Here is a 19,433-nt window from a genome sequence, read left to right as displayed (position 1 = left end):
AAAAATGTTAAGATGCAAAATTTAAATTTGTTCACTTTTATTTTCTTTCTAATGTCTCTCATTCAAAAGCGATCATGTTTTAGGAGGTAGAAATGAAATATTTTTTTAAAGAGGTCCCTTGGATTCTGTAACTGTAGCACGCGCTTGGGGCTCGCTCACTTTACCTGCAAAAGGGGAGTGTTAGAGTATGAACTCTCATGTCTCTATCAGCTGGAAGGTTCTTTGATTCTGGCATGTGATTCAGAAAAGGCCATTTTAGTAAAGAAATTCCTCAGATTATCTGACTCTAAATGAATAAACCTCATTTTCTCAGGAGTTGTGCCGTTGCAAGCGTCAACTCTGATCCTGAAGCAATAGCAAGTTTGGGCGTGATGGCTTTCCTGACGGAATCAGTCGTGGATGCAAGCGTAGGTGTAAGAAATCATGCAGCAGAGGGGAGGCAGAGCAGGGATTGTTCAACGGGCGCGAGTTTCAGAGACGTGCACACCAGTGTGCATATACTTCACACTGATGAACTGCACGCTTACAAATGATTAAGGTGGGAAATTTTATGTTGTGCGTGTTTTTTGGTTTGTTTCTTTTGATTTTTTTATCACAATTAAAAAGAAAAATCCGCGCAGCAACGCCAACACGAGTGACGGACTATTAATCCCTAGGTAGCCGGGGACTGCTCTGTGCTCTGTGTAGTCAATGGTCCGTAAGTGTTGGGCTGAGATCATCTCCAGATTTATTCAAAAGAACGACTATTTGCTTTATAAACTGTATTTTGATGCTCCTAACCTAAAGCAGTCCCCATCTGTGATAAGGTTGCTGGGTAGACAGTCCCCTCATTTGAATGTTATTTGTTGGAAAAGCTAAACAACTAGAAAACCCGAAAGCAGGAGAGTTCTTTTTTTGTCTTTTGTTTTTGTTCCTTTAATTGTGAAACATCAGTCTAATGATTAGCTTGAGATGAAAAGGATCACAAGTTACTTCCTTAAATATAAAAGGCTAAATGTTTAAACGAAGTTTGAAAGGTTTAGCTGAAAACTGACTTAACCCGTGGGGCTGAATTTTTTTTTTGCTGTTGGAGACAGTGAATCGTAGCTAACAGAGATGCTCCCTCTGGTAATATGGTAGGGTATATCCATGAATGCACTTCCACTGGAAACAACTAAACTGACTGACATAAGGTAAAACATATATGTGCATTTTCATTCATTAGTGAGCTAGCCAGAAAGCGAGGACTCCTTAGAGGCCAACATGAAATGAGACGAAAGCCAGCTTTTGCCCTGAGAGTATTCGCTACATCCCGGTGGATGTGTGTTTCAGCTTGGTTGGCTCTTTAGAGTGGAGGGGACAGGAGACAGACGCTGAGGTGGAGGGACCCAACAGAAGACCAGTACATATAAAGTTAGGACACCTAAACCCTCATGTAAGGGTAAGTTGTAAATATAAATCTGCATCACAGAAGGGCACAACAAGGAAACCTACCTCTTTCCATGCTGCATTTGGGCAAAGGACAGTAAGTCAGTATTTATGCAAGTAAGTCTGTGCCTGAAATAATGCCACCTGTGTGGTCTGAGACGTCTCAGGCTAGTAGTTCACTTAAAACTGGTCCTGGCCTGGGTGTGGCCTTCTGTAGAGGAATACATTTTCAACCTAGCCCTTAAAGAATTTCCGCAAAGTGCCAAGTAATATCAGACCACACACACACAATATTGAAAACATATGAAGAGACAAAGAATGAGGTTGGCAAACCAATAGAAGCAATGTCCCCTAGGATCAGATATCCAAGTGCTCGAAATACTGGAAGTATCAAATATAGAATCTAAAACTATTTTAGAATGTTCAGAACAATGAAAGAATGGACTCAGCATATAAATACGAAAGAAGAGGCCAAAAGGGGAAAAAAAAAAAAAGATTTGGAAAAGTACGGAGCAGAACTTCTGGTACTTGAAAGATGCAGTAACAATTGTAGCTATAAAATTCAGTGGCTGGGTGAAAGTCGTGGATTAAACACAGTCGAAGGGAGCATTAGTGGAGTGGAAAGTAGTTCCAAAGCAGTTATCCACGAAGGCCACCCAGAAAGACAAAGACAGATAAAGTATGGAAGACAGGTGTAAGAGACATGGTGGGGAGAAAGAGAAGGCCAAGAGATTTCTTACTGGATTTCCAGATATACAGGGAAAAGATAGGGAAGAGAGAGATTGAAAAGGATGATGGCTGAGAAGCTTACGCCAGCCAAATGAAAAGAAACGCCTATGTAGACATGTCCCAGTGAAACTGCAGAGCAGCAGAATCAGAGAGAGGAGAGGAAAGGCAGCAAGAGGAGAAACCAGACTGGCCTAGGGGACCGACCATAGACTGAGACTGGTGTCCCTGGTTTGAAACAGTGGGAAGGCCTCTCCCATGCACGGGGAATAAGGTATTTGCCAGCCCAGAATCTGTAAGGTCTCTTTCTGTGGGAACACCGGGGCCCTTTTCGCTTCTTGCCATAGCATAAACTCAAGCACTGATGTCAGGTCATGTGGAAAAGGGAGAAACATGTGTCCCCTCTGCCTGTGGTGTTCAAGGTCACCTTTCAACTAGATCCTTTCTTTGTACTACAAAGCATGCCTCTTATTTTTATACACACATGTAGTATGAAGGAACCCCTACAATTGGAGGAGGGCAAGTCGGGGGCCTTTGTGTTTGGCTCTCACTCTTGATTTGGGTGATTGTTAAGTAGGCATTTGCCTTAATAATAACTAGACTATGAAAATGCATATTCTTTTCTATCTATAAGTCATATTTCATAAACACAATGTAAAACTCAGTAAGTTCAAGAAACAGATTAGCTATAGCAGAAGAAATAAGTGAACTGGAAGACCGGCCAGAAAAAAACTTAGCCAGAAGGCAGCACAGAGTCACAGAAATGAAACTGGAACTCTGTGAAGCTGGTAATGAGAGATGGGATGGGGTGATACCTGAAGGAACAATGGCGGAGGACTTTCCAGAACCGAGGGAGGGTTCCATCCCGCTGACTCAGAAAGCCAAAGAAGTCCCGAGCAGGGTTAAAGATGGGGGTGGGGGCGCAACTGCCCCCAGACCGAGAGATCTGCCAAGAAGCCAGAGGGCAACATCTAGACAAAAGTGACTTCTGAACAGCAACAGGGATGCCAGGGGAGTGAATTGACGATCACAGTGTCTGGAAAGAAAATCATTGCCATCTTAGAATTATATATAAAGAACATATCTTGCAGTATTTTCAGAATTGAAATAAAGACCTTGTAAAACAAAAATGGATTTGGCCCCCCATTAGATCCAGTGAAAGAACTTTAAAGGATGGACTTTTTAGGTGGAAGGAAAACGCTCCTGGATGGACAGTTAGAGGCGATGCAGGAAAGAGTGACGGGCAAAAAGGACAGTGAGTGTGCAGTTGGATCCAACACCCGCTGACCTCAGGAAGCACTAAGGGCTGAGAGTAACGATGGCTTTGGGAATTTAAAAATAGAAGAGAATTAAAATACACGACAGTAGCAATATATACACGGAGAGGAGGGACTAGCATAAAATGTCCTCGAGTTGTTACCTTGTCCAGCAGGAAGATGAGAAATCTTGATTAACTTTAGACTTGGAAAAATATGCAGGTTATAATTTCCAGAACAACTGCCGTAAGATTAAACGTGGAGTGTTTAGAGGCAGACAAGTTGATGGAATCCTAAAAAATGGGATTAACCGAAAGAAGGCAAGAAGCCCGCAGAATAGGGCGGAACCAATAGAAATTCCAAATGTATTGGTGATTGTAATAAATGTTCCACTTAAAAGGCAAAGATTGTCTGACTAGGTAACAAATAGTAAACTCCACTAAGAGAAAAACCTATACAGGCTTACAGAAAGGTTAAAAAGTGAAAGGGTTTCAAGACCTACCATTCCAAGAAACACTAAAGAAAGAGGGCGCCGCTAAGTTAATAACTGATAATAAGCCGTGTTCTCCTGAAGCAGACAGAAAGATGGAGTTCAGGGGTGCAAGACGCAGTGTAGGGGAGACAGCTGTGAAGGGAAGAGGGCCAGAGGGGAGTTGGGCCCAGGAGCCGCCCTGCGGACTGGAGAGGGAGGGAGAGAGGAAGGGGGAGATGGGGAGCGAGTTCGCACGTGGCTCCAGGGACACCGGGCTCTGGGGACACCGGGCTCCCGGGGACACCCCCGCTGCTCCATTTCTCCAGCTGACGGTGGGTACACAGGCATTTGTCTGTTTTTGTTCTTTAAGTCTGAAATGTATCTTCAAAATAGTGTTTTGTGTCTCTTCCGATACACGATTAAGACATGAAAAATATTACATTTGATATAGAACCACAAGTCTGGATTCCTGGCGAGTTTCCCTGTTGAAGTTGGGCACTTACCCCTCCCAGCCTCAGTTTCCTCCAACGTAAAATGAAGTTAATTTCTGCTGGAAACGCTCCAACGTCTTCCGCTTACCCCAGTATGAAGTCCAGCTTCCTTATCATGGCCACAGCACCGCAGAGCTGGCATCCATTTCCATCCCTGCACTCACCCGTGTCCCCTGCCCTTGCCGGGCGGGCTCTGGTCTCCGTGGCCACCGCCAGTAGCAAAGCTGGGACGTGCTGAGTTCCGGCCCCCTCGGCCTCATGCCGCTGTGTCCTCCCTTTGCTTTGTCCAGAGAGCTTTTCCTTCAAGTGGATCGTTCCTGGCTTCTCTGCTTCGGATTGTTCCAAAGAGGGGCTCTGAAGTAGTTGATAGATACGTGGATAATGTGAGATAGAAAACAGTTAATAAAAGCAGAGGGAGCCACGGGGATGGTACAGACGTACATCCACCACGGAGTCCTTTACCGCGTGGCAAAGAGTGCCCCTGGAGTGGACTGGGGACCCCTTAGAGGTCAGAACACAGGACTGCAGCGGAGGGGTGCGGTGTGGGGTGTGACCCGGCACCTCCACTTCTCCAGCCACGGCCTTCGTCTCCCTCAGTCTCTTTGTCTGCAAACCAGGACGATCATGGCCCCTGACCCACCGTCGTCGTGAGGATTAAATCAGATGGGGCTCGCCGTAGGAAGTGCTCATGAAGTGTCAGCTCTAACTGCTCAGTTCCCACACTACCTGGGAGGAATAAATGTTAGACTTCATTTTACGGATGAGGAAACTGAGGCACGGAGAAGCTAGGGACTGGGTCCAGGTCTACACTGCTGGCAGATGGCAGTGTGTAAGGAATACCTCGCGCTTGTAAATATATAATTTAGAAATCCTTATAATTTTGATCTCTGCAGGCCCTACATAAGCATTTATTTGGTTAAAACATGTTAACAAAAAGTCCTTATTTTTATTTTTCAGGGGAGGTGGGAATGAAATGAATTGCAGTCGGACAGTAAAAGAACTTGAAATCCAAGTAGGAGAAAAGGTAATAGAGATCTTTTAAAATTCTTCCCCCGACCCTTTGTCAAAAGTATCGTCAGCAGAGGTAGATGCAGCAGAATGGGCCACATCTTGCGGTCTGCACTCTCCCGTCAGGGCCGTCTGACAAATAGATCCGATAACAAGCCCGTGTGAGAGCTTGCATTCAGACGGCCTCGGATGGCGTCTCTTCGGATGAGTGACACCAACAGGGAGCCCTGGAATATGAGTCACTTTTGTAGTAACTTTAGATCCTCGGTATTAGGGCTGCCCTTTCTGGATTTGTCGAAGACTGAAGCAAGGATCTCTTTGGAAAGAGAAAACTACTGCTTTTCAGCGGCAAATGCCAATTAAGAGCAGCATGGCAAAGATAACTGGTGAAACCCAAAGTGGCACATATTTAAGTATTGAGTAACTTTGCCACAGAAGCTACTACATGTGTTTAGGAGAGGAGCATATAGCTTTGCTCCTTCCTGTTTGCTGATTATGGTTGGACATCGTCGCGTACGGCTAGGGAGGGAGGAGATGTGCGTGGCTTCCCGGGGTTGGAATCAGACCCCTTTTAAAATGCATTTGAGCCTGTCAGTTACAGAAGCAGTTTGAGAATCATGATTTAATTCACCCGGTTCAATATGTTGCTTTGAAATGTGACCAATCTTCTTTCCTTTTTGAACCTTCTGGGATTTTCATACATTTCAAAATTAAAAAATCGCCAGAAATCCACAAAATGTTTGTCTGAATTTCCCTGGCTGAAGCCACTGACACCAGAAAATTCATCTTAATGTGACATTTTTTAGCATGACATACTCCTAAAAATCTGGTTTCACTATAGTCTATATTAGTAAGAACCCTGGTGTAATTATCTGCTTCTGCTATTGTGGTTCATTTGTTATTCTGTAAGAGATACATAATATGATTGGTATCATTTATGGCACGCCTTTAATTTGTCTCTTCATAAGCTGTGTTAATCATGAAATACTCCTGGGAAAGTCATCCGTTTGTCAGAATCATCATATCAACATAAACACCATCGTGGATCAAAAATGCAGCATTTCAGGGGCGCCTGGGTGGCTCAGTTGGTTGAGCGTCCGACTCTTGATTTCAGCTCAGGTCATGATCTCACTGTTGGTGAGAAAATAAATAAACAAACATTAAAAAAAAAAATACAGCATTTCAGCGAGCGCAGCGCGTATGGACCTGGGCCGGGATTGGAAATTACCAACAATAAGGCCTCGCCGAGGAAAGCCACAAGGGACCCTTGATCTAATTCCTCTGTTATCTCAGCCCCCTCCCTCTTATCCTAACAGTGGGGGGAGCCCTCCCACTGGTTAGGAGCGAGTTAACCAGTGGGCTTGCACAGTGCAGCTTTCAAGCAACTTCTGGGGAAAAGGCCGAGGAGGGGTGATTGCAGAAGCGCTAAATCCCTGGGTGGCTCGGGGAGTTCTCTGCCATGCATGCCGGCCAGCGTCCACCGCACCCCAGTTCTACCTGGGGCCCCGACTCTGGGCAGGCAGGTGGAGTAGGACAAGACCGACCTGGGGACTGTTAAAAAAAAAAAACAACAAAAAACTCAACCGAGTAAATGTGAAGATCTAAGTTTCAGGCCAGGTCACCTTCCCTGGGGCGAAGGACAAGGGTCTTTTTAGGTGGATCACCTCACCTGTCTTTGGGAGAGGGAGGAAGAGGGAGGGCCCACGAGACAGATGACCTCAACTGTGCTGGCCGGTAAACTCCAGATTGATTGGCTTCAAACTCCAGTCCTGGAGAAGCTGAAACTTCAAATAAGTCTTGGTTTGCTCTGCTGAGGACAAGGGACTCCACTGAGTGCCTGTGGCTTTCTTTTGAACAGGACCGGTCGGCTCTGGGTTTCCGTCTTGGAGCTTTGCCACTCACCAGCGGCCTTGACAAGTCTTTATCACTGGCTTTCCCTTAGCGGGGCTAATAGCACCACCTTGAAGTATAACTGAGCTCAAGGGGTTCGCCGCTTGGGGTGCGTCAAACTGAACACAGCCCAAGGAAATGTTGAAAGCAGAGAACTTTGCGTTACCTGTGACAAGGAAGGAGACGGGGAGACAGTTCTCAAAGCGCCGTCTCCCTGTGGGGTTAGTACAGGAAGCTTTCATTCCGTGTGTCGCGGACAGGGGCAGGAGCTGACGGAGGCACTTTTGGTTCAGTGGGACATGCCAGCGTGTCAGCGTGCTGGGGTGCATACACCGTATGTTTAAAAAAATGGCGGAAAGCCCTGCCTGTGGGAGGCGCTCTCAGTATTCTAAGGAGCGAAAGGTAACTTCAGGGCAACTCGGGGGGCTTCTGCACGGGTCCTCAGCTCCAGTCCGGCTCATAGTGGCTCTAGCAGGGGGCTCTCCGGTGAAGCGTCTAGCTGGATGTCTTCTCGGCCGGACCTGTCGGCTCCGCAGAACAAAACACATCCTTCCCCTCTTCCTTTCTGCTGGTAGCTTTTCTCCCTCCTATCTGAGTCACTTCCCGTGGCATCCTGGTTCCCAGAAGCGCTGTTGTGTGCCCTACAGATACCCGGTGTGTAAAGCACCTGGAACAGTTGGACAGTGCCAGCTATCACTGTCTCGTTATTGCGGCAGCTGCCTTTGAAGGATAGACGGGAACGCCAATGGATCTCCTCCCTTCCCACCCACTCCCCAAATAAACAGAACCAAATATCCTCACCTGTTAGCTGTGTGCAATAGCGTATTTCCAGTTAAGGCTATTGTCCTGCGAACGGCCCCCACAGGAGCGCCGGTGGCTGCGACAAATGCCTGGGAGGTTTTTTTTATTTTTATTTTTATATATAACTTCTTGTCAAATTGGTTTCCATGCAACACCCAGTGCTCATCCCAACTACCTGGGAGTTATTAGAAACAGGGTCTCTTTAGACATGTGTTGTCACTGCCGGGTGATCTATATGGTTTGGGAGAGCTCATTATTTTGTTTTAAATATAAGTCCGCGTGGCTTGCCAGAGCCGAGAATGTGTGCAAGTGTCTCTGAATTTTGGGAGCCAAAATTTTGCTAACTGTGTGTGTGGTCTAGCCTTCCTAAGCCGACAGATAGTTAGCAGTCAGGGCCCCAAACTGACTGAACCCCAGTGCTTGTGTTTCCTCATCGTTTCCCCTGCAGTGAGCTTGGTCTGATGGCTGGTTCCTCGGCCTTTCCCTTCTTCATGGGCACTCTGACCCTCCAATAGGTGTTTACATTCCCGCTCGTTGTCCGGTTGAACCCTTGGGCTCTCTGAGCCTTGTTTTCTCCATCAGTCACGGGGTGGGATAGGGCGGGCCAGACTGGATGATCCCCAGGTCCCGCGTCTCCGTCTTCTGGTGAGTGTGACCCATGGCTTCACGGGAAGAGGTTGCCGTCTGATCGCGGCGGGCCCTGTGTGTGGGAGAAGAGAAGCTGTGTTAGCCCAGGTAGTCCTCAGGGCGTCACATTCTGGCTCCGGCTGGTCCTGGTCCCCTGATGGCGCTGCGCTGGGTCCTACTCGGTAGGGGCTCTGAGTCCTGTGCTTTCCTTTCTTGCTCTCACTCCCTCGATCCTTGCTTTTCATTTGGTCACAGATACGTTCTTTCCTTTGCGCCTCTTCTGTGCCGTGACTTGGCGTCTGCTTGATGGGTCCTTGAGGTCTCTGGTCTATTCAGTTCCCTGCTCTCATAGTCTCCTAGGGAAGCAGAGGCATTTAGCGGGAATCAGGCACACCTGGCCTGAACCGACCCTGATTACTTCCTGGGGTTGTGGCCTGACTCCGTCCCCTGAAGCACGGGGCCACCAGAGGGTAGCTCTCGGAACAGAAACGGAAAATGGAGGGTTTTGTTAGAAGGAGAAGGGAATAGGGGCAAGGGGATTTGCAGAAGGGGACCAACAGCACCCGCTTCAGCCTCCTGCCGAAAGGATCCCGCGGCCCCCGGGCCTTAATCCTTTGGACACTATGTAATTTTTTGAATTTTACCAGCTCTATGAATAATAGCACTGATTGAGCACTTACTAGGAGCTGCTCTAAGTATCATATGGTGTTAAATTATTTCGTTCAAGGGGCGCCTGGGTGGCTCAGTCAGTGAAGTGTCCGACTTCAGCTCAGGTCGTGATCTCGCGGTCCGTGAGTTCCAGCCCCGCGTCGGGCTGTGTGCTGACAGCTCAGAGCCTGGGGCCCGCTTCGGATTCTGTGTCTCCTTGGCTCTCTGCCCCTCCCCTGCTTGTGCGCTTGCTCGCTCTCTCTCTCTCTCTCTCTCTCTGTCTCTCAAAAATAAACATGAAAAATATTTTTAAAATTACTTCATTCGAGGGGAGCCCCACAAGGCAGGTGCCATCCCTGCCCCACACTGATATGGAGGGAAACGACAGAGGGTGAGCATCGTGACCAAGGCTGCGGCGCTGGCGGGCGGAGAAGCTGCAGTTCCCGCCGTGGCCGCTTGGCTGCAGAGTCCTCGCCCTTAACCAGTAGGCCCCCCCCCCCCCCCCCCCCCCCCCCCCCCCCCCCGGCCTCCTGGAGGCCCGGTTAGAAAAGAAAAGGTATTGATGCTTCCTTTGCATTCGGCAGACGTGACTCTTTGTTATGCCCGCGGGTAGACCAGGCCAGCACAGAGAAGTGTCTCGCACACCTTCGCCGTGAGCCATCTTTTTGTACAAGTGACGTCTACTTCAAGGGGGCATTTGGGACTTTTCTTCCTTTCCGCACTCTGACGTCCTGCCTTTGTCGCCGTTCTGCCCACATCCTCAGGCTTTTCTGCTCCACGCCTGTCCTGCACGTCTCCAGCTTCATCCTGCGCCAGTGGCAGGGGTCAAGGCCTAGGACATTCTTCAGGGGAAGAATCTCCCGGGAAAGAAAGGACCAAGGCAAAGCTTCAGCGCTGCCGGGCCAACCAAGTTTTGGTCTTTGTACTCTGTCTTATCTCTTACCAACTCCCCCCGCCAAGGGTGAGGTAGAAATGCCAGAAAATCTCATGCTGCTACTTGAGGTGGGGCGGATGCTCATTATGGGCCGGGACCAGGGAGTTCCTGAGAGACAGGAAGCTGTTCTGAGCCATATAAGAACGCAGGGTATGTCTGGAGACGTCATGACCCTTCCCCACGGCCCCATCTACAAAAACAAAACAAAACAAAACAAACCTGTATAATTCAGTTAAAGACACAAAAGAAGAAAACAAAAAAACAAACCCCAGACACATCCAGCGCCCCAGGCTGTTTGCTCTCGACCACGTCACCACCCAACTCAGGGACGCTTTTTTTAAGCCTGGGCGCCATGATGTCAGAACATCTGGTCCACCCACTCAGCCGTGACTAGTGCGTCTGTTGGACACCAAGTGATCTGACACAAGTTTTTATGGGATTACCCTGGTGCCTTGGAGTTGGATGGATGCAGCCCGAGTCATTTCCGAAGCAATTAGTAAATAATGAGGGGTCCCGAGCTGCTTGCTTGGTTTGTTATATCCTCGTGCGGAAGAGACAAAAGTAATGGGTCGATTCATTTTCTCAAATAGGTGAGTTTTCCTAAAAAAAAAAAGAAAAGAAAAGAAATTAAAAAAATTATTGCTTGAGAAATAAAGCAACAGTCATTAGAATCACAACCATTTCATAAACGCACCTTCACATTATACCACCACATTAGCATGAACGAATGTACCAGAATGCAGTCTGTTTGCCTAATAAAAAGACTGTGTCAAACTCAAAATGAGGCCATTTACTAAAACATACAAGCTCTTGGTTAATTTATAATATTCTCCTAATCCCACTTTTATCACCTGTCCTTCGGTGCACTTGGTATTAATTGCCTATTATAGCAGGTATTTGAACACATCTCCTCTTTCGTCTGAAGAAAATATTAGCATATCGTAGAGCTGTTGGGACAGATTGTATCCGAGCCACTTTTTCCTCCCCGCAGAAAAGCCTATCAATCATAACTGAATATAGTGATTAATAATGTCACATCTCTTATTCGTGTGTCTGTGCACAACTAAATGAAGTAGAATGCTTACATTCTGATCTGGAGAATCTCACATAACAAAATCATCGGTTGCCATTTTCAAAAAAAATTGGATTGAAGATGCTTCTCTCCCAGGACCTATTTTTGGTTGCTCTATTATTAATTCACTAAAGGCTCTGTCAGGAAGCTAACACAAAGATTCTGTGACATCAGAATTTGTATCATTTCAGACTAAGTTTACGGTTTTCTGTTTTTTTCTCATTAGGTTATTTATTTTTGAGAGCGAGAGAGGCAGAGGGTGAGCAGGGGGAGGGGCAGAGAGAGAGGGAGACACAGAATCCGAGGCGGGCTCCAGGCTCCGAGCTGTCAGCACAGAGCCCGACGCGGGGCTCGAACCCACGAACCGCCAGATCGTGACCTGAGCTGATTTCGGAAGCCCAACCGACTGAGCCACCCAGGCGCCCCGTTTTTGTTTTTGTTTTTGTTTTTTTAATCTTCTTGCATGCGGCAAAATCAATACTTCAGTCAAGATCGTAGGGGAGATGGGCTGGGGCCCTCGGGCCACCACTCACTGTCCAAACGCCCCTGTGCAAGCCAGTGTCTCTGGAGGCTGTTTCCTCGGCTGTGAAATGGAGAAACGATACTGCGAAGTTTTTCCAATATTGTCGAGATTCTTGGTGGCAATACACATGAAATGAACTTGCTGTGGTGCTGGGGCCATAGAAGTTACTCAAAAAATCGGGAGTCTGCATTTGGAGGAGAGAAGACGTGAGTTGTCACGTGGAAAGTGAAATGATGGCATGTGGTCACTTGTGGTTTTAGGCCACAAAGAGAGCTCTGTGCCCCAGGCACGTCTGGGCTCCGGACTCACCACTGTGTGCAGAGCAAATGGCAACTTTTCCTTATATCTTATTTGCAATTTTTCCTCACTGGCCCTTCGTCCACGTCCAGTCCATCGGCAAGTCTGTCTGCTGTGTCCTTGGGCCGTATCTGGAACCCATCCACCTCTTCCGTCCCCGCTGCCACCGATGTCCCCACCCTGTGCTTTGTCAGGAACTGCTTTTCCTGTTCCTGCCCGGGCCCCTTACACTATTCTGCAGGACACCCAGAGTTATCTGTTCAAAACAGATGTCAGATCTCACCAGACCCCTCTGGTTAAGATGTCCTGTGGCTCTTGGTTGCCCATCGAGGAAACATCCCCCAAGCATCCCGGCTTATAGTGCTCAGCATGGGAGCTCTCTCCAGGGAGATTTTTTTTAATGTTCATTTTTGAGAGAGACAGAGAGACAAAGCGTGAGCAGGGGAGGGACAGAGACAGAGAGGGAGACACAGACTCCAAAGCAGGCTCCAGGCCCTGAGCTGTCAGTACAGAGCCCGACACGGGGCTCGAACTCATAGACCGTGAGATCATGACCTGAGCCGAAGTCAGACGCTTAACTGATTGAGCCACCCAGGTACCCCCAGGGAGATTTTTTTTGACCAGCCTATCTAAAATTCCATATTTCCCCCAACACTTAGAACATTCTGAGGTTTTGGTGTATTTACGTGTTTATCACTAAGATAGATGTTTCCCGGGGAGCGGGTGCCTTCTCTGTCTTGCTCACTGTTGTAACTTTAGTGCCTTGAGCTGATCCTGGCACTTAGGGTGACCTCAGGAAACATTTACTAAATGGATAAATAGTTCTGTAGGAAAGGTTCCCAGTAATTAGAGTAGCTGGGAAACACTGCATGGGACAGGTGAGACTGGTGGTCAAGGTGGGCCTTGGATGGGGTTTCAGTGTGCTGAGGACAGAGCAAGAAATGGGATGTGGGGTAGCTTTATAGATTTGGCACCTTTAAAAAAATATATACAGATTAAAAGAAAATTTTTTAAGTTTATTTAAAATTTTTTTTTAACATTTTATTTATTTTTGAGACAGAGAGAGACAGAGCATGAACGGGGGAGGGGGCAGAGAGAGAGGGAGACACAGAATCAGAAGCAGGCCCCAGGCTCTGAACCATCAGCCCAGAGCCCGATGCGGGGCTCGAACTCACGGACTGCGAGATTGTGACCTGAGCTGAAGTCGGACGTTTAACCGACTGAGCCACCCAGGCGCCCCGAAAATTTTTTAAATTTATGTATTTTGGTGGGGGGGGGGGAGAGGGTGTGTTCAGGAGGGGGAGGGGCAGAGAGAAGGAGAGAGAGCGAGAGAGAGAGAGAGAGAGAGAGAGAGAATCCCAAGCCGGCTCCACACTATCAGCACAGAGCCCGATGAGGGGCTTGAACTCACAAACTTCGAGATCACAACCTGAGTCGAGATCGAGAGTCAATCGCTTAACTGACTGCCCCACCTGGGGAACCCCTAGATTTGGGACTTTTAAAACCCCTTGTTGTTTAGACGTGGGGCTTATTTTCATGGCTGTGTCAGAAGTTCTGTGGTAGCTAAAACCTCTTATTGGAAGTCTTTGTGTGTCGCGGGTAAACCTTCTGCAAATAAAAATCAAAGGTGGGAGAAGGTTTACCTGGCCTATGGTGTATGTAGCGACGAGTTTCCCTCTTCATTCTGGCCGCAAGGAAACCCAAAGCCAGGTTTTTGGAGTTTTGTTCCGTCGTAGCAACTCTCGACTCTTTGGTTGCTTTAGCTCTTTTGTCAGCACCCTCTTCTCTGTTCCCGTGGATCTCATTTAACTGTCTTTTTGTGGAAGCTTGTTCAGTTTTCGGTAAAGGCAAGATTTGTCTGCGTTCAGTGAGTAAATGCATCGTTCTGGGCCCGTGGGGGCGAGCGTCAGAGCGGCGAGAGGAAGCGTCAGCCCTGGGCACCGAGGCGCAGCCTTTGTTAAAGGTGAACAACGCCCGGCCGCTGCCCCTCCCACGTGTCCCCAAATTGAAAGTTTGCGTTTATGGGGTTCTGAATGTAGTCTAATTTTTTCCTATCTGGTTTGGCTCATCTCTACCAGCTGGTAAATAGGAAATGTTCACGGTAGGAAGCCAATACTCTGCAGAGTGGAAACAGATGGAATCGATATAAAGTGACAAGCTAGACCGTGCTATTGAGAATACAGAGCCAAAAGTAAGAACATAACAGTCAAGCTACTTATTCCGTTCCAGTTCATTTAGTCCTGAATAGCGCCTCATATCTGCACAGCTGTGTTGTTCTTTTTTTTCCCTCTTTCTTTCTTCTGGGTTGATAATGACAATTTCAAAGAAAAACTTTAATTAAAGATTTTATACGAAATAGCCAAAAGTAGGATAATAAGGAAAATGAGCACTGATGTGTTTATTGTAAGAAAAATCCTCTTGCACGGTTTCATTTAAAAAAATTTACTCCTTAAATTTAAAATGAATGTAGTCGTGGTGACAGAAAGGTGCCAGACTGACAGCCGTGGATGCTGAACCCTTCCATTTTGGCTGCAGAGCCAAGACTTAGAAGCTGCTAGAAGCCCCCTCCCCTTGGGGCTCTGTCCCCAGGCAGGCGGGGAGAATGCCGGGCTGACCCCCTTGTGCTAGAAACCGGGCAAGGAAGGGTGATTCCGGGGGAGGGACCGCACAGAAAATAGCTAAACGGGAGCCAGTGAGATACCACCGTGGCCGCTTCGAGTCAATTTACTGTTCGGGTTGTGCTCCGGCATGAAGAAGCTTGGCCTTCCTCCGGGAAGGGTCACATCGGAGCCGGGTCTAGAGAAGGATTATTTTGCAGCCTAGCTGGGGCTTCTGGGCTTCTGGGAGGGAACATTAGGCCTTTTCTCACCTCCTTTAACGTCTGGGTGGTCATATTTATTTGGGTTCACAGCTTTCCTTCCCGGAGCCCGAAGTGCCATAAAAAGAATTTTCAACAAAGAACCGTAGAGTACAAATAACAGCCACTGTTAGCAGTTTATTGAACCATCTGAACTCGGTGGGGTACAAATATGAAGCAGCTTGATTGCTTCTTCTCACTGTTCTTAAGCAGCCGCTAGCAAATTTGCCTTTTCGTCCCTTAAGCGTATCTCAGGCAGGTCTCCTGGCTCTCTGGCCACATTTACTTACGCACACGTCTCGCACGGCCTAGTCCGGTTTCAACCTTGAGCTCAGGCCCAGCTCAGCTGGCCACCTCCTCCCCTTCCTGCTGCGCGAGCGGTGCACGACCTGCTTACCCTCTGGTCCTTCTCTGCCTCTCCCCCCGTGACCGTTGGGGTCTGTGATGAGGGCCGAGGAAAGGGAACATGTCTTTCTCTCTCTGCACTGGTGTCCTGGTGTCCTCTGTGGGCAGCATATAAAGGCTCCTCCCTTATAGGGCACAGGGGCAGTTATGAGGACCGTGCTGTGTGGGCCTTCAAACCATGTGGTTCCCTGATGCAGAGGTTCAGTCCTGGCTTAACGCCCTCTGGACCTCCTCAGCTCTACTCCTGGTGGTCCAGTGCACATCCTCAGGTGCGTGGGTCCCTTACCTGAGGAGCAGCCCCTGGGAGCGGGACAACTCAAGCCCTGCCTTTCTTGGTCTCCACTTAACCCGTGGAAAACTTACACGTTCCATCCATACCAAGAGTAGGCTTGCAGGCTGCTCTGACCTGCCCCTCCCACTCTGCTGTCTCTGTCCCGTTCAGCTTACCCCAGGATGATATACAGCAGATCACTGAGTCCACTGGGAAATGAGATCCCTACACATCCTTCGTGTAGTTACCTGTCCTATCTGTACAAGGACTTACTTGGCCTACTAATGTCTCTTTCCCCCCATAAATGCTGTAGTCACCCCATCCATCCATCTATCTGTCCATCCATAATCTATCCATCATCCTTTTATCCATCTATCCGTCATCCATCCATCCATAATCATCTATAATCCATTCTTTTATCTATTTATCCATCCATCTATCCATCTATTCTTCTATCCATCCATCCATCCATCCATCCATCATCCATCCATCCATCCATCCATCCATCCATAATTCATCCATCATCCATTCTCTTATCCATCCATCCATCCATCCATTATCCATCCATCCATCATCCATCCATCCCCCATTCATTTATCCATCTATCCATCCATTATATGTATATACATTCACCCATTCAACAAATATTCATTGATCCAGGCCCTCTTTTTGGTCCTGGACGCTTGCCTACTGAAGAAGACCTTACACTTTCTCAAGCTGCTGTTAACTTGGACTGGGAAGTGGGGGCAGTGAAAGGGTTAGAGGAGTTGGCTGGGATGTGAGGGAGTAGCAATACTTCAGCTGCTCAGTATTCTTTAACGTGGGTATGTAGTTATTTGGTTGTTTGGAACTCTGTCCCCAGCCTTTGGTCCCAATCCATAATTCCCATCCCACCACCGTTTATTGAATATGTTCCACATGAGGTACCTGCACACATGAGCTCATTTCATCTCAACCACACACTGATAGAATGTCTTTATTCATTCCCATTTCACAGATGAGGAAACTGAAGTTTAGTGGTCAGGTTACTGTTTCAAGGTTACTTGAAAACTAGTGCAGAGCTGGGATTCAGAGTCTTGCTTCAGAGCCTGCCTCTGGTGCACTACGTTGCCTGGAGGTCCCTTGTGGAGAGGGAGGGAAGGAAGCGTTGGAGCACTGGCTTTGTGGTCTGGGTGGGGCCCCCACTGCTGCAGCCCAGAGCAGTTGATGCGGTTTTCAGTGCGGTTCACCACCATGCCTGGGGGAGTTTTCTCTCCTCCCATCTCCCCGCTTTACTCTCTCTTTTTTTTTTTTTTTTTTTTTTAACATTTATTCATTTTTGAAAGGCAGAGAGAGACAGGGTGCAAATGGGGGAGGGGCAGAGAGAGAGGGAGACACAGAATCTGAAGGAGGCTCCGGGCTCCGAGCCATCAGCCCAGAGCCCGACCCGGGGCCCGAACTCACGGACCGCGAGATCATGACCTGAGTCAAAGTCAGACGCTCAAGCGATTGAGCCACCCGGGCACCCCTCCCTGCTTTTCTCTTAAAGGTCAGATGTTCTCTGCTTCTTGTAAATGAGTCTGCCCTCCGTAAATTCATCTAAATCTTATTTTGAATATTTTAATTTTGCTCCTGTTGTTGCCCCCATACCCACCCGTCTCCCCCTTCAGTAATCACTTTCTCTTTTCACTTCACTCCTATGTGAAATAGGGCTTCATTTCTTTCCTGGAAATGTTAGGTGAACGAGTCCCGGTTTGTGTGGCCACACGGCAGAACTTAAAGCTTTCCATCTGCTTTTCTCCAGTCCTGCCGTCCAGGCGGCAGAATCTGGGCTTTTTAGTCTGTCCTCGCTGTGGTTCACCACCCATCATCCCCCTTGTTCTTGGCTGTCTCCCCAGCCTGGGGCTCCAAGGACGTGGAGAGGGCCACATACTGCCCTGCTCTGGAGGCATATGGTACTGCCTGGGGTGCTGGGTGCACTGGGGACCAGCAAGGGGGAAGGCAGGGGCGGGGTCCAGGGTACAGGGGGAGCTAATGCCAGCTAGCATTAGCGGGGGAGGGTAGAGGGTCTGTGTCTGTGGTGGCCAGCACACAGCCTGGTGCGGGGCTCGCTCAGAGAGCCATGGGAAGCAGCTCCTGTCTGGGCCCAGGCCGCCCAGGGTGGGCCGGGACTAGTCTGGTGCAGGGCATGGGGAAGATGGTTGGGAAGAGAAGACTTGAAGCACCGTCCCCGTAGCCTCAGACCCATTTCCTGGCTCCAAGTCTTTATTATTATTATTATTATTATTATTATTATTATTATTATTTTAAAGGTTTTTGAGAGAGAAAGAGAGAGAGAGCAAGCAGAGAAGGTGCAGAGAGAGAGAGAGAGAGGGAGAGAGAGAATCCCAAGTAGGGTCCATGCTCAGCATAAAGCCTGACGCGAGGCTCGATCTCACGGCCGTGAGATCACGACCTGAGCCGAAATCAAGGGTCGGACACTTAATTGTCTGAGCCACCCAGGCGCCCCATGGCTGCAAGTCTTTAAAGCCATAAGTAGCTACTGTTCTGGTTTTCTTTTGAATCCTCAGGGCTTCTCCTGTGTTTGTGCACATAAAGCTCCTCGACTTCGGATAGAGGTAGGTGGGAGTCCATGGGTGGGAGTGGGACAGGGGTCGTGAACTTGTTCTGTAAAGACAGTAAGGAATGCTGTCTTTATGGGCCAGGTGTTCTGCCCAAGTACTCATCTGTGCCCCTGTTTGTAGGGGGAGGCAGCCAAGGGGCAACGTGCAAATGAGCGGGCATGGCCGGGCAGCATAAAAGTTGCCTGTGGACTCTGAAATGTGAAATTCATCTTTCACATGTCACCAAAGAGCCTTCTTTTGAATTTGTTTTCAGTCGACCATTAACAAATGTAAAAATCATTCCTAGCTTGTAAGCGACACAGATAGGTGGTAGGCAAGAGTTTGCCGCGCCCGGAATACAGGAAAGGGAGTCGGGCCTCTGTAGTCGGGGACGCCAGGCTAGGAGAGCACCCCTTTCCAGGCCCATCTCTGGGCAGTAAGGAGGGCAAGGCCACGGGTTCTTTTCTGGGAGACTTGCCGGGTGTGGAGGGAGGAAGTAAGGGGCTCTTCTCCTTTTGCTGACAGTGGACCAGTGTTTGCCTCTCTCCGTGGGTTTGGCCCTCTGGATCACCCCTCCCTCAGAGCGGTGGGAATGGAGGGACGGAGCCCTGGGGAGCAGAGGCCAGACAGGGAGCTGGGTGCCCGTTTCAGGCAGGAACACCCCCCGATGACAAGATCGAAGCTCGGGAGCCAGCGGCCGGGTGGAAGTGTAATTAGGAAAGCCAGCGGGAGGGCACGGGATCCTGCCCCCTGAGGAACTGTGGCGGGGCCGGGGGAAGGGCTCAGGGCAGCAGACCCAGCTTGCTAACTCGCTCTGCAAATATTTATGAACATCCACGCTGTCCAGGTGCCGTTCTAAGCCCGGCGGGTATAGCGGCAAATAAAACCACGTCCTTCTCCTCGGAGTTTACGCTTCAGTGGAGGAAGGGAAACGATAAACAGATACAGAAAGGAAATATGGAAGGGGCCCGGGTGTAGATGAACGCCAAGAGAAAAAGAAAGCGGGAGGTCAGAAAAGGACGCGAGCGCAGGCTTCTGTGCGGGCCATCGAGGAGGGCTTCCCAGGAGCAGGCGGCGGGTGACAGACCTGAATGAAGGCCAGGAGGGAGCTTCAGGAGGAGGAGACCGAACGTGCCAAAGTCTTGAAGGTTGAGCATGCTTGGTAC

At 48.7% G+C, this 19,433-nt stretch overlaps 1 protein-coding gene across 7 annotated transcripts in view; it reads left to right on the top strand.

The window, feature by feature from the left end:
• The window catches only part of EFCAB6 (EF-hand calcium binding domain 6), a 244,357-nt gene that overhangs the window by 45,082 nt on the left and 179,842 nt on the right, over positions 1-19,433 (top strand). For 6 of the 7 annotated variants that reach the window (XM_042948058.1, XM_042948060.1, XM_042948059.1 and 3 more), the window contains one exon: positions 5,310-5,376. In XM_042948058.1, coding sequence (XP_042803992.1) covers positions 5,310-5,376 — 67 coding nt within the window. Of the gene's footprint in view, positions 1-313; positions 408-5,309; positions 5,377-19,433 lie in introns of all 7 variants that reach the window. The other variant, XM_042948062.1, reaches the window with a different exon arrangement.

This window comes from Panthera leo, chromosome B4, assembly GCF_018350215.1.
Source record: "Panthera leo isolate Ple1 chromosome B4, P.leo_Ple1_pat1.1, whole genome shotgun sequence".
In the NCBI taxonomy this organism is placed as follows: Eukaryota; Metazoa; Chordata; class Mammalia; order Carnivora; family Felidae; genus Panthera; species Panthera leo.
The sequence above is the reverse complement of the archived record's forward strand: the minus strand, read 5'-3'. Positions and strand labels throughout refer to the sequence as shown.